At 38.7% G+C, this 15,639-nt stretch overlaps 2 protein-coding genes across 2 annotated transcripts; one reads left to right on the top strand and one right to left on the bottom strand.

The window, feature by feature from the left end:
* Positions 1-332: 332 nt before the first annotated feature.
* Positions 333-3,757, bottom strand: exosc8 (exosome component 8). Its single transcript, XM_074611055.1, has 11 exons — positions 3,650-3,757; positions 3,223-3,259; positions 3,035-3,098; positions 2,859-2,932; positions 2,720-2,765; positions 2,517-2,622; positions 2,369-2,414; positions 2,188-2,284; positions 1,980-2,100; positions 1,781-1,887; positions 333-547 (listed from the first exon to the last, which is right to left on the bottom strand). The coding sequence occupies exons 1-11, from the start codon at positions 3,664-3,666 to the stop codon at positions 429-431; spliced, it is 834 nt and encodes a 277-aa protein (XP_074467156.1). The 5' UTR covers positions 3,667-3,757; the 3' UTR covers positions 333-428.
* An 828-nt stretch (positions 3,758-4,585) lies between these two features.
* On the top strand, positions 4,586-11,105 carry alg5 (ALG5 dolichyl-phosphate beta-glucosyltransferase). Its single transcript, XM_074611054.1, has 10 exons — positions 4,586-4,907; positions 6,153-6,321; positions 7,587-7,633; positions 8,165-8,233; positions 8,345-8,437; positions 8,539-8,652; positions 8,739-8,798; positions 8,885-9,036; positions 9,352-9,437; positions 10,526-11,105. The coding sequence occupies exons 1-10, from the start codon at positions 4,845-4,847 to the stop codon at positions 10,639-10,641; spliced, it is 969 nt and encodes a 322-aa protein (XP_074467155.1). The 5' UTR covers positions 4,586-4,844; the 3' UTR covers positions 10,642-11,105.
* The last annotated feature ends 4,534 nt before the right edge of the window (positions 11,106-15,639 follow it).

The following is a 15,639-nucleotide window of genomic DNA, read 5'->3' as shown; positions in this document are numbered from 1 at the left end:
GACACCAAATCCTCCACATAACCATTACATATGAACATGCAAATCTGATCTTGGAGTAGTGCCTGGGGGCAGCTCTCTACCTCTCAGTCTGTTGGAAGTCTTTCTTCTGTTAGCCATCCAGGCACAGGGCTCAACCCGAGGAGTCAAGATGAACATGCAAGACGGTGTACCTGCTTTTTGTACAGCACATTTTTGAAAAAGGCATTTCCTTTTAATTAGTTCAGGAGCCATGAGCGTATTCTTACGAGACATCAACTGAGTGCGAGTGTGTGTGTGTGTGCGCGTGTGTGTGTGAGACATTTCTGGACACTGAGAAATAATTTTTTAAGCAGTCTTTGTCAGCAGTTTTATTGTTATTAAAAAAAAGAATATATATTGACAGTGGAAAATACAGCTTTTAGATAAAAAAAAGCGTTGTCTGAGGCTCTTTATTGTGCCGTCTTCACACTGTGTATGACTTTGTCAATGAGCTTCTGGATCTCTCTCTGTCGCGCCGTTGCTCTGCTGATACACTCCTGCAGCTTCTCGCCCGACAGCGACGTCCCACCTGAGCCAAAGGAACAGATTGTTAGCAACGATGTTTTTCTTTTTTTCATTCAACATCATAGTATAGTTTATATGATTATGTCCACGTACTGCAGTAGCTCCTTTCATGCACTGTTTCAATCAATCAAACTTTATTTGTATAGCACCTGTCATACAGGTTAGTGCAGTTCAAAGCGCTTCACAGGTGGCTGACAAGCCGAAAGTAAGACAGAACAAGTGTGAACCGTGAAAACAGAAAAGACAAAAACAATTCAACAAGATAATTTGAGACCAATGCACGCAAGAAATAAAATGATAACAATGTAATAAAATTCAATTAAAAGCTATAATAACAGTAATAGTAGTAAAACAGTGTGAAAAATAATAAAATTATACAAATTAAATACAATAAAATAAGATTAATAAAACAAAATAATACAAGTTAAATACAGTACAATAAGTTATTAATAAAATTATACAAATTAAATACAATAAAATGTTACAACTTCAATACCGTAAAATAAGGTTTGTCAGTTTTACAGTTATAACTGGGATGCAGTCCTCATTCTTCTAGTGAGAGGACTTAACATTAGAGCTGTATAGGTAGACTGTCTCACTTAACTCATGCCAACACTGAATCTGAAGTTTCAGTTGAGGTAAAACTCAACTCAAAGAAGTATATTCCACTGTGAAACAACAAAACGGCTAACCACAACTAAAAACCTCAAAAAATGATTTCATTACAAATAGGCTACACCACTGTTTTAGGTGAGAGTGACAAACAAAAACCACACTGGTACCTCCAGTGTGATTTTTTATTTTTTTTTTCTATGTGCAGAAATGGCAATAATCAGCAACGGAAAGAGGTGGTGATGGGAATCTAGTTTTCAATAATTTAATGCTTTTAAATTGATTCTAATAATTGAAAGTGGAGAATAAATAACATAGCAGCTCTCCTTAGACTTTTCAACCTGTATTGGGGGCTGTTTAGCTTTTTTTAAATATATATTTTCTGACTCTAAAATCACTACTGAACTGCATAATAAATCTCAAAATGAACTGGACTTATTGTAGAAATCGAAATGTAACCTTTTATATTCTTAAACAAAAAAACAGTGTAGGATAGATCAGCTTCTTCAGCCCTGCATTTTTAACAATGTGGAGTTTTTCCTTTGTGCAGTCAATAAGAAATTGGATTCACACCGAGTATAATTTGCACAGGGAGAGGCGAATCATTACAGACTGTGTTTCTGACCTGGTTTGTGTACGACGCAGAGTCGATCTTCCTCGTCTGTCACCATGGTGAGGTGAGCGGTCGACAGGCTCTCCTCCTCAGCTGTGGGGTCTACGAACAGTATGGAGCTGCACAGAGAGAAGGCCAGGATTACAAAAGGTATGAACGCAGAATACCGTTTTTAATCCCCGGCTAAACAAACTGAAAATCATTCACTTACTCATCGAAGACACAAAAAGAGGCACCGACTGGATGTTTGTGAATACGCAGGCCACGTCTCTTTTCTAAATTCACCTCTGGGGCACTAGTTTCTGTGTTGATGTTGACCTCTGGGATTTGTGCTGTGGGGATAAGGGAAACTGTTAATAAACTAATGTCAATAAACTAATAAAAAGAAGCTTACAAAACAGGCAGTTTACAGCACATACTGTTCTTCAGGGCAGCCAGCAGGGCAATGATACAAGCATCCAGCACGTTGCCATCGTAGTCCAGACACATGATGTCACAGTAGAGCACCCAGCAGAGCTACAACAGGAATCAGAAGAATCAGGACCAATGACCCAACATGAACAACAGTCTAACAGCACCAGTGTATGTGCATGGATTTACCTTTCCTCTTTCAATGCACAAGTCCTCTGTCTGGATCACCTCAGAGCTGCAACACCCAGATAAGAAACGTAGGTTAGTAAAAAGCAGAAGCAGACACCTGGTGGTGCTGTGAAATTAAACTAAAATATGTGTTAAAAGTCTATCACACCTTTCAATGACATCAGCGATGAACTGGCTGGCAGCCTGCGCCTGCTCTCCTGGTGGACCCGGCCGAAACCGAGAGGAACACAACGGCGGCAGGTCCACATTGGGCACTGAGAAGGATGGAACGAGTCAGTGTTTGTTTATTCGGATCCCCTTTTGTGTACCTTGCTTTTAAATCAACACTTGACACCTTCGTACTGTACTTACCAATGTAACCTTTCCCAGGTGCCTCCACCGTAGGGTTTGTCAGCTCCTGTGGATGAAGAAACACAAGAAAAATCAGTGAACATTCGGTCCAGATTCATGGAAATAAGGTTTTTAAACTGCTGTGTTTATGATCATTTACCACTTTGATCCCACAGATGACGGTGGTGTTTCCAACCTTCACCAGGGCGGAGCCATCTGCTGTAGATATGGACCCTGAAGAGAGCAGTCAGACAGAGAAAAACATCCAATGTAGACTTAAAAAAACAAAGAAATACATAATTTATGCTGTAGTTAACATTCAATTGTGTGTCTCACCTATGTTTAGTGTTGTGGTTCTGAAGTCTGACAGCTCCCGTCCATCAGGTCTACAGTTTTCTTTCTGAAAGGGAAACATTTGAATGTTATATGACTGCTCACTCTGACATTAATAATAAATAGGAAAGCATAATAATAATCAACTATGAGCTTAATGTGGACAATTGTTTGGTGTTTTCATCACTGACCAGAAAGCTCCTGTGGTACTCCAGAGGCTCAGCAATCCTGGAAGTGTACAAGTTTACAAGGAAAGGGAGGAAGAGGTGAGTAGATGTTGGCTTACAGAGACATCAGCTGTTATAAACACAGTTATCCGTGGTGACAGATGACGGATGACTGTCAGTGACAACAACACGGTGAGAAATGCTCATTAAATAGGCTGGTTACGGCTTCTGTCGTGTATTAGCTAACTATTCATCAGTCAGACATAAGTAACGTTACACTGTTGATATATTAACTGCAGCACTAATCAGCAGAACAGGACATAACTCATAACTTATTTTGCTAAAATCAGTCAATGATCAGATCTAACTGGTAGAATAGTTCAATAGCAGAGAATAAAACGTGTAAAAACTGTCACTTTCGGTGTAATAGATCCAGTTTAATCAGTCTTACTTGAAACCAGCCGCCATGATGTTTTGGTTAACCACGTGGGTTTGGGGTCCGTACTACGGTAGCCCGGAGGAGGAGGAAGCACGCCTGCGATGAAACGCGATTATGATGTAAATAAAGTCAACATGCAGTCTCTTTTATGTTGGTTTCGTATTCACAAATATAATTTTTCCTCCCCTCTTTTAAAATCATTAATTTTACACGGTATGGCTGTCAAGTTTAAAAATAAAACAGTTTTGTATGCCAATTTGATTTTAAAAAATATATATATACTGGTATTCCAGTTGCTTACTTGACCATACATTTAAATCTATGACAGTGACTTTATAAGGCCACTGCAATTATATATATAACCATATAATATTTTGTATCTCCTTTGTTTATCCTTCATTATTTGAATGACTGTGTTCAATAATGTTGTAAGAAATAAATCTAATAAATAACATAATTTTATATTATTTTTATTTGTATTACTTTCTCTGAACATACCATTAGAAAACACAGAAACATTTTTGTTTTTATTATGAAATTGAAAATATATATTTTTGTCAATTTCCAAAGAGGTTTTACAAGCTTTATCTTAGCTTTAAACTCTCTCAACCTCCCTACACTTGGGTGTAATTAGTTTGCCAAAAAATAGACAAAACGCACAATAAACAAAGTCTAAATTGTAAGATTTTCTTTTAACCCTAAATAGGAAGGAAATCACACAAAAAAAGAAATTGAAAGATACTTTTTTTTTACTCGGTTTCCAGGAGGATATGAAGGAGACTCAACACTATTAATTTCAAACCCCTCTAATATTATGTTTATCATTGAGTCCTTGCGGTCGTTCCCACCCCTGTCCATTAGGTGGCGGTGTGTGTGTGTCGCTGCAGGCTGCTCGGCTGCTCGGTGTTCTCTTGACTCAAACTGATGATGTGTCGAGAAAACCTGTCACTTCCTGCGCAGCTGTGTTGTGTTGAGTTGTGATTGGAAGTGGAGTTCACTGAAGTGCCACACAGAGAAATGGAAATATAAGGGCTCTTATTTAGTGTTTCCACCTTCAAAATAAGCTCGGAAAGCTTGTATTTTCTTGTGTATCCTGAGAAGTCAGAGTACAAGACTACAAGACGAGAAGCAAAGCGAGGAGAAAGCCAGCTAGCTTGTTTGACTGCTGGTGGTCTGTCAGTGGGGCTGCAGGCTAAACTAATGGAAGATGGATTTCCTCTGTGAAATAGTTCAAGCCTTGGTCGCATTGGCAGCTCTAGGGTTTATTGTGGTAAGTAGTTATAATGTCAAGTTAATATTGTGTTGGCAGAGATCTTTTGTAGCTTGTTTTATGTGAAGCAAAAGTAGATAGTGGCTGGATTTCCTCCTGTGTGCTTTTTTCCATGTAAGAAGTCCTTTGAGCAATATATTTGAGTGTTTGTGAATTGTATTTTATCTCTATTTGTGTCTGCAACTTTGTGTTCTTGCTGCTGACAGTCTTGGCCAGGTCTCCCTTTGAAAAGAGGTTCTTAATCTCAATGGGACTAACCTGGTTAAATACAATTTAAAAAAGAAAAATTCTTTCTGCGTTTGATTATAAACATTTGATGGAAGTCATGACTTAAATGCTCTAAAGCAGCAGCAAGAGTAACATTAAGCTTAAATATGGAAAACAAAATTCTCAAAAGTAGTAAAACCAAGCAAAAATAACAATGAAAAAAAGGCAAACTTTGATTTGATTCTGTGCTACAACAACTGTCCAAAAAAGAAAAGAAGAAAAACAAAATACACAGATTCAATATGTATAATATGTAATTATATTAATATATAGTATGATACATACAACACCAAAAACTGACAATAACCTGATATTTTCAGGTGGAATTTAATTTCATTCTCACTGTGCAATTCATTTTCCACTTGTGCAATTTTGTTAATAGTCTGTTTATTGTCAATACTGTATATACTGCTCTTATTTTTATACTTCCTTCTATTTAAATGGTTCATATTTTGTTACACTTTGTTTAGCTCTTTTTTTTTTTTTTTACTGTGTTAGCTGATGCATCTTGTTTTTTTGCACTATCCCCTTTGCTGCTGTACACTGCAAATTTCCCCACTGTGGGACTAATAAAGAAATATCTTATCTAATCTTATCTTATTTAGAAATGCAAAGCCAACAAATACATATTAAATTTAAGTAAAACTAACCATAAATAGCATGTAACAAAAATTGAAATATGACAGGATAAAAACACTACAAGTTAATAAGATTCATTTCTGGCCTTCCCCAAATCATGTTAACAACGAAGACTGCTGTGCCTCTGCTACATTATAGACTTTAAGTTCAGACATGCAGATTTAGTTATCAAAGGTATTACACATTATACAAATAGTACATGTTCTATAGTATCAAATACATTCACACAACTCTCGTCAATTGATTTTGTTAAAAAGTTTTAAACTTGTTTTCAAATTTGTTTAAAAACTACCTGACAGCAAGAGCAAAAATGACATTCTCATTTTTCTCCCTTTTCAGGTGCTCATAATAGTCCACGTCACTGCAGGGATGGTGAACCTGACACGCCACGAGAAGGAGAAATACTTTCTCACTGCGACAGGAGAGAAGGAGCTTTTCCCCAGCCTGCATGATCCCCATTCCAGGGAGCTCTCTGTGGTGATACCGGCCTACCAAGAGGAACTCCGGAGTGAGTGATGAACCCAGGTTTTTGTCAGGAACTTCTCCACAGTAACTTGTGCAGTGGGTGACTTTACCTGTTGATGTCCCATCAGCGTTCAGCTTTGCTTGAATGCAGACACAGCAGACTGTAAAAAGTAATGTTAGCCCAGTTGGGAAATAGCTATGTAATTGCATTACATTGCACATTGACAGGATACATATAGAATGTATAGGATAGGGCACATTACGAGTCTGAACGTGATCAAACAATTACAGAAATAATTAGCTTTTAAATATTGCAATAGTAATAGCAAGTTTATTTCTATAGCTCATTTCGTACACAGGGGCAATTCATTGTGCTTTACTTAAATAAAAACAAAAAGGAACATCCATATGTGAAATATGATTAAAAGATAGTACAAAGTACATAAAATGGAATAATAACATAGTAAAACACCTAGTAGCTCAATCATAGGTGCATGGAAATAGAAATGTTTATAATCTGGATTTAAAAAAAGCTACTTCTGGTGCACATCTAAGATCTTCTGGCAGTTTATTAGCGTATAGCGAAGGTGGAACTAATTGAAACACTCCTAATACTCAAGATATATTTTTTATTAATACATTTATTTAGTAGGCCTATTTTTTATTTCATAGCATAAGAGATGCTTTTCAGTTTTATAGCCGATTTTGACCTGTGGCCTTTTGGGAAAGTGTTTGATCGGTGTTCGTACAGATGTGTTTGAAATGTTCCTTATTTTTATAATGAAAATAGAGTTTACCAAAGTTGTCAGTAGGCAAAATGCTGCCTCAGTCCCCAGCAGGAGGTTTGTGTCTGTCTTTGACACTTACACTACTGGCGTAATAATAAAGATTGTTAGTGTGCAGTCGGAGTAAGAGACAGTGTGAAAATGACAAGGATTTTACCTTTTTTCTTTTACTGACTGATGTTGATTTTGGTTGCCTTTAAAGTTGATAAAGATAATAAGTACAGATATTAGTGTTATTTTTTATCTAAAATATAGGATAGTTAAAATAAGTACATGTTTTTTGTTCAGTAAGGAGAGAAATGGCATACTTTTTGAAGATAAAATGCTTTATTTTATATTCTTCATGCATGAATTGGTGCCCTTGCCAGGGATAAAAAATCATGGCTGGAATGCACCAAATTGCACCTTTTAAAAATAAAAACAACACCCTAGGCGACTTTGTACCTTTGGCACTCGTTGCCGCAAAACCTGGACAACTGTAGAAAACAAATTTTCTCACCAGTACCCGTGTGTGTCATTACAGTGCCTGTGATGTTGGATGAAGCTACAGAGTACCTGGAAAACAGACAGGTAAGTGCTGAGCCTCATGTGGGCAGTGTTAAACCAAATCTTAGTCACAACTTTATTGTAGTTTGATAAAAGGGACAATTATTATGCACCGGGCAAGTGCAATTGAGGCCATTTGGCTAAATGTTCTCCCCTCACACCTATGTCATTTTTTATTCTTTACTATTTATTATATGTTTTATTTGTTATAGTTGATTTCTATTGCTTTTGAAATTATTATTGTATATTATTGCTTTCTTATTCCTGGACCTGAGTACTAGATTTCGTTCCCTTCCATGTATCAACATGTTCTGGAATGACAATAAAACTTCCTCGATCTTTGATCCTGGAATTAACAGAACCTGAAAATGATCCAATCAATTATTAAATGAGAATAAAACAAGTTTTATCATCCCCTGAAAGGTGAGGTAGTCTCAACAAAGAAAGCTCCTATGTCCGGATCAGTTATTCTCAAAGTGACCAATAGGTGGCAGCATTCGCCTTAAAACGTGCCTGGTTGAAATAAATCCCTCATGTTATTTTCTTTTACTGCAGAAACAGCATCCCTCTTTTACCTATGAGGTCATTGTGGTTGACGATGGCAGCAAAGACAAAACCACAGAGGTGATAATTTTAAACCTTTTTTTTGGGGAATATGTTACCAATATTTCTAAACAAACATTTCAAAGTGATACCAATAGACATTTGTTTCTTTCTGTTGTGCTGTCCTGCCAGGTTGCTATGCGGTACAGCAGGAAGTACGGTGCTGATAAAGTGCGTGTCCTGACGCTGGTGGAGAACAGGGGTAAAGGAGGAGCTGTGCGGATGGTGAGACTCTAGCTATTAAACCCACAGTACGTCTGAATTTAGCACAAAAGCAACGGTATGGATTTGACTTTGTGTTGATTTTCATATTGTTTCTCTTAAAGGGAACTCTGAGCTCCAGAGGGAAGTTCATTCTGATGGCAGATGCTGACGGAGCCACAAAGTTTTCTGACATTGACAAAGTGGAGGCTGGACTGAACGAGCTCAACCCTAAACCGGTGTGGTGCTGCTGTTCAGTTTTTGTTGTCAGGTTGTAAAGTGGTTAAGTGTGTGGCCTTTCTAAAAATAATCTGTCTACATTTAGGAGAACATGGCAATTTCCTGTGGGTCCAGAGCTCACCTGGAGCAAGACTCGGTAGCTCAGGTAAATGTCTATTTGTCTTTTTTTCGTAGTATTATAGACCGTGTCCGTCAAACCATTAAATGACCACAGTTGTGTCTCCTCCACAGCGATCTATGTTTCGTACATTCCTGATGTATGGCTTTCACTTCCTGGTGTGGTTCCTCTGTGTGAGAGGGATCAAGGACACACAGTGCGGCTTCAAGCTTTTCACACGTGAGGCTGCGCTCAAGACCTTCTCTTGTCTCCACGTAGAACGATGGTGAGGACTCCCAACATGCACACTTTATTACTTAGTGTGCTGATACGATTGCAGTTGTCATGTGCTTTTGTGTTAAAAGAGTTTTTTTTTCATAATGTTAATGGGCATCTTCGATTCCTTTCGAGATCGGAGGAGACACGGAGGCATAAAATTGAGAAATGAGCAGAGCCCGAGGTCTAATCGGGCAACATAAGTGAAAACACCCGTGTGTGCGTGTAGGGGCATTAATATTGTCTGATAATAATAAATAATTGTTTGAACATGAATTTGAATGCTTCTTTTAAACATCTGTTTCTTTCATCTTCCTTCTCACAGGGCTTTTGATGTGGAGCTCCTGTATATTGCCCAGTGTTTTAAAATCCCCGTAGCAGAGGTGGCGGTCAACTGGACTGAAATAGAAGGTAGGATTTTCATGGAATATGTGGACATGTGTCCTCCCACTGTCCTATCTATCGTTGTTCTATAAATATCTCTGTCGCATGCCTTTGTAAGTCGGCTGATTTCACATATCTTGTGATATGTATATTCCTTATTTTCATTAACATTTTGTTTATAATTGTAGGTGTTTATAGTCGTTCATCTTTGTGGGATTTGTTCTTTTCGAATTTTGTTCTCTTTTGCATGTTTCGTTTATCTGTGTGAGTGTTGCTTTCCTGTCGATGATTCACTCAGTTTATAAAACCTTTTTTCCACTACTTACCTAAGCCTACTTGGAGCTGATGGGGTGGGCGATATGGCCAAAATCTTCTATCACGGTGTATGTATTTTATATCACGGTGACGGTATATATCACGATACAGTTATTGTTCTGTAAATTCAATTAGGAAATGGTTTAAAATAACCATACTGTACTTCATCACATTTGATTATTTTCTTCATTTATTTGGCACTTCCATACAAAAAAAAACTGCCTCACATGAGGACACCACTTGAGTTAAAACAAGGACTCAAAACAGTAAAACTAAAATTCTTAAAAAATGGAAGCAGTATAAAAACTCACACATTTGTATTTATACCGAAAGAAAAAAATTCTTTCCTGCAGGATTTGCGTATCCTTCATTTCATAAAGCTGACAAAACACTGTCAAAATAAACAGTATACAGTGTGCAAATGTCTGGTAATGATGTACCCAGAGTTCTTCCTCATTTTGGGTTGGTTGGGATGCCTCCTCCTGCTCTACTTCACTCTCCTCCTCCGTGTCTGCCCAAATCACATTACCTTGAGAGCCAGCTGGATTCGCAAGATCGCAGGATCACGCGATAATCACAAGATCACGCAAGAATAGCTACCACAGCGGAAACGGTATTGCCAAATCTCTACCGGTGGACACATCTCTACCGTCATATCGCCCAACCCTACTGTGATTTAAGTCTTTTCTGATGGAGCTATTGCATGGCCTAGCAGTAATAAATGCCCTATCAGCAACCTGGCATATTTCCTATAAAAAGCATCACTTGAGAATGAAGTGCGTGTGCGTTTGCTCTGCCAGGATCCAAGCTGGTCCCGTTTTGGAGCTGGCTGCAGATGGGACGAGACCTGATCATCATTCGCCTGCGCTACTTCACCGGAGCCTGGAAGCTGCAGTCACCACAGAAGACTGACTAGCCAATCAGATGAGCCCTGGTGTCTCATAGAGACAGCCTGTGATAGGGCCATCACACCTTTGGATGAGGTGGGATTAACAACTGTGTCCATCATTCACTGTAATCAAGAACAAAGTACAGTTTATCACATATTTTTTCCTGTCCAGACACAGTTGGGAGTTCTTCATGGCCCTGCCTTTTTTATATTTGGATTATGGCTTGTGATGGCCGCCGTTACACGCACATTTCTGTTGCCACGGCTTACAGAATGTCCGTACGACTGATCCGCGTACTAAGTTACTTGATGTTTATTTTGTGGCCAATCAGCTGTAAGTGAGAGAGACTCCTAGTGAAATGTGGAGGATCTGATAATCTTGTAGAATGAATGTTACTGTGTGAGATTTTCAAAAGGGAGGGAGTGTATTTCTGAGGAAACATGGCTGTGGGTTGATGGGCTGGATGACTTGAACCAAAATAAAAATGTCTGATATATGATTTCATAATAATTATTAAACTACTAACTACAGTTGCAAACTTTAGTCAATTAACCGATTAGTCGGTCAACAGAAATTTAATCTGCAACTATTTTAATAATGACTAATCGTTTTAAGTATTTTCTCTTGCAAACATGCGAAATATTTGATGATCCCAGTTGTTCAAATGTTAGAATTTTCTGCCTTATTTGATTTTATGTTGCTTGTTTTTTTTTGGACTGTTATGACAAAACAAGACATTTAACGTTGTCACCATAATCAATAATTGTTGCATCCCTACTACTAGCAGTATAAAATAAAAATAACAACAAACTTTACGTAGCACTTTTCAAAACAGAAGTTACAAAGTGCTTAACAGGAGGAGGAAAAGAGAGAGAATAAATATAGATAGAGAAAACTATATAAAAACAATGCTGTAAAGTGCACAAATCACAGAATATATAAATTTATAAAATCAAGAAACAAATATGTTTTCAAAAAGTGAACTAATTTGGCTTCTCTGACACTTTGTGGGAGGCTCTTTGAGAGTCAATGAGCAACAACAACAGCAAAAGCATGAATTCCTAGTTTTCCACCTTTTTCTGGGAACAGCCAGAAATCCCTGCTCTATAGACCTGCTGAGAATCAATCATACCGTGACAGGAAGCCAGTAGAGCCAAGCTTAAACTGGTGCATTGTGTGATCTACATTTTGTATTTTCGTAGAAAGCATTGCTGAGCTGTGCTAGAGAAGATCTGATGTATTTTTCTAAATCTTTAAGCTAAAGGAGTTACCCGTTTGTAAAAAAAAAAAAAAAAAAAAAAAAGCAGGCCTGAACCAGTGATTTCTCATGGAGCTCAAAATTTGCATTAGGATGAAGCATAACCCCCAATAGTTTATACAGTGTTTTAACATTTGAAACTTTATACGCTGTATTCTGATCTGCCATCAGTCAGCCTCCAGTCTCTTTGTATGCGCCTCACCCTGTTAATGTAATCTTTCTTCAAGTGCTTGGTATCTTACTCCATTTGTAGATGCACTATCTTAACACAGGGAGGGAGCACAGTGTGACTATAGCCGTGTTTCCACTGCATGGTACGGCTCTGCTTTCGTCTTAGGTCACTGGTTCCAAAATTAGGGACCGGGGTCTCTGTCAGGCATCCTTCAGAGGGAACTGGTCTCAGGAACAGATCTTTTAAATACACTACTCAACTAAATTAAAGGAACAAATATAATTTAAATAATATTTTTTATTACCAAAATTGTATGGCCAAAATAATAATTTGTATTTATTCAATTTGAGACAGTATCCAAGATAATAAAACAACACAATTTCACCCTTAAAGAACCCTCAAAATACCAAAAACAGATTGAAAACATATTCTTAGTCATTTGTAGGTAAAATTACATTTATTCACCACAAATGTTCACTAATAACTTGTGTGCCTCCCGCTCATGTTCACACACTCTGGCATACCTTCTGATGATCCGTACAATGTCATTTTGGGCTATGTCCTGGATGGATTTTTTCTGCCTCTAACACACCTGGATAGTATGTCCCAGACATGCTCGATTGGGTTAAGGTCAGGAGACCTGGCCGGCCAGTCTATCACAGAGAGAACTTTGTCCTCAAGGACGGTCCCGGACACCCGAGCTGTGTGCGGTGTTAAAATCATTAACACCGCATTACATTAGATTGCACTGCATTATCCTGCATTATGAGGAAGTCAGCACCAACAGCGCCTTGCAGATGGTCTGACAATAAGCTCCAGGATTTCACTGCAGTATCTTACAGCCGTTAGACCTCCTCTGCCGAACATGTGTAGGTCTGTGTACCCAAACACACTCCGGCCTAAACCATGACCGAGTCTCCACCGTAGCTATCAATTTCTACAAAGTTGCAGTCAGCGTACTGCTCGTCTTCACGCTTCAGACCATTCAAACAAGAACTCTTAGCTAAACTAATCCCCTGATCACACAAAGTGCACAAAATTTACTTTTTTATGGCAGATAGAGGTCAACAGATAGTGGATTAACCGATATAATAACGATAGTTTTGAGCTGGAAAAAGCTGATAGACGTTACCACCCCACCCCCCGCAAAAACATTAGACACTGTCAGAAATTAGTAATCTTTGACTTTATTATAAACTATATAACTAATTCACATCTAAGTTTTAAAGTAAAAAGTACCTAAATAAATAAATAAATCTAGAATTGAACATCAAATTCAAAGCAATAAAGAAGGCTACTTTATGTAAATCAGGGGCATCCGGCGCGACTCGCCGCCTCTGGAAACTCCCAAGAAACTTTTAAACTAACCCTCGTCGATCCGAAATAAAGACAGATTCTGCAACTGCACGGCTTATTTCTCCCATAAAATGTTTTCAGAAACACATTTCGGTGAACTATTTTTGTGATAGTCCAAATGAGCCGTTAGTTGGTTCCGGTTTGGAAGCTGGGAGCAGCAGCTCATGAGGGAAAGCGTTCGTCCAATCAGGTGCCTTGTGCCTTGTGTCTAGTGGCAGCCCATCAATCGTCCAATGCTGGGGAGTGAGATGATCCCTTGCATCCTACCATCACTTCTGGTGTGCGTCCCCTTACAGTTTTTAAATGCCACTCTTATAAACCATTAATGTTGGTTCAACATAAAATATATAATGGTAGAACAGGTGTGCCATTCTAAAAAAATGTTCCTTCATTTTTTTTTTTTTGTGTATTATTACAAGAAATCTGCAGGATTTAAAATTAGATTTAAAAGCTAAAATCCTCAGATGAAGTTAGTTGGGATCAGCTGTATGAATTGTTAGAGGGTTATAAATGTTAGGAGTTTCTTGACATGAAAGAGAGTGGGGGAAACTCACGATTACATAATTTATCACCAAAGTCATCCACTTTGCTTGTCTCCTAAACCTCACGTGGACATCTTCTTGGCCAGCAGGCATTTTTTGCGGTCTGAGTAAATGAAGTTCTTCATACTGCTGTTTTCTTATGCAAGCCTGAGGTCTAGGCTCCGCGCTGATGCGGATGTCTCTGGGGCCTCTCGGAGCCCCGGGGAGCACATCCTGTTTGTGTGCCCTGCCTGCCTGTCTGTCTGTCTGTCTGCCACCAGACACGACGCACAGAGCCAATGCATCACAATCTGGCTGCTCTTTTTCTAGTTTCCTGCCTCAGGACTCTTCACCGGAAAAGGTGACGAGATTTTACATGAGGATGGTATTTCATTGATCTGCCTCCGATTCACTTAAACTTTTATGTGAAGCCTAAATAGATGATAAGAATAAGTCTTATTTGGTTGTTTTCTTGTTATGCTTATATCTAAAGCTTGAACAAACAGCTCATTAAGTGCTCCTGGGTTTACCAAAGGGACCTCCTCACACGTCTCCCCTGCGGGTCCTCAGACCACATTTTTGGAAACCACTGGCTTTGATAGACCACCACCTTTTTTTGTTGCTTATAGCTTATCCTGGTGGTGCATGTTGATGATGATGACCCACCTGGTGGTGGTTGGAAAACAAAAAGGTTTTTTTGACAGGATCCCCAGAGTGCTTTCACTTGGTGTCTGGAGTATTGTTACGTTCCGCAGCAGTTGCTGTAAACTGAAAATGTCAAACTTGTAGACTCACTGTCGCCAGCCGGGGCTTGCGTCATTAACTGGACTAGTCACGGCACTCCCAATAAAGGATCGTATCCATCCGCAATGAGAACAGACCTCTAGTATGGCTCCCGACAATAGATAATGCCACAACTTCCATTAGAAGATGAAAAGAAACAAAAAAAAACACAAAAGCTTGATTTCAAAACACTGTTGTATTCTTGGTGGAGGACGTTTCCTCCTTTTTACACTTTTTTTTTTTAGGCTACAGGTGCAGTGCGTGTGCGCACGTGCACATACACATAATAGCCGAAATAGTTATTTAATTAATGGTATGTTATATTAAGTCACAGTTGGAATTGCTATAACTTCACACTCTGATATAAAAGTTAAACAATTACTGAAATTAAACATTCAGATAGCCTGGGAATAAAGCACCTTAATCTCTATTAATGTTACTATGAGCTATAATATGAGCAACCAAATTAACCATGCATTAATAAAAGAATAATACCAAAGAATAGATATTTATCTCTTTTAATGTTATGAGCTATTACCAATTAACCATGCATTAATACAAGAATAATACAAAAAAAATAGATATTTAACTTTAAGAATGATAACACAGACACACTGTATAGAACATTATAAGACTACTGCAGCATGTGTTGTGTCTTATCCATTCATTCATTGTTGTCTGGAAAGAGGAACAGGTGGGATTGTTTTTCTTCTTCCTGGCCTCCAATGACTGGGAGACTGAGGCATGGATGGCTCAGGTGGGACCGTGGATGAGACTCACGATGCAGCTGCGGCGCCTGAATCTGAAATCCCTGAAATCCTGGGAAAGTTCCAGGAGGAGGGTGGGGGGGGAGGCGGAGGGATCTTCCATGCAGGCGCTGCGCTGCGGTTCCAGCCAGGCTGACGCCGCCGAGGCTGTGTGGCGCTCGCTCGGT

Source organism: Sebastes fasciatus, chromosome 16, assembly GCF_043250625.1.
Source record: "Sebastes fasciatus isolate fSebFas1 chromosome 16, fSebFas1.pri, whole genome shotgun sequence".
NCBI classification, from domain to species: Eukaryota; Metazoa; Chordata; class Actinopteri; order Perciformes; family Sebastidae; genus Sebastes; species Sebastes fasciatus.
This window is presented reverse-complemented; position numbering and strand designations above follow the sequence as displayed.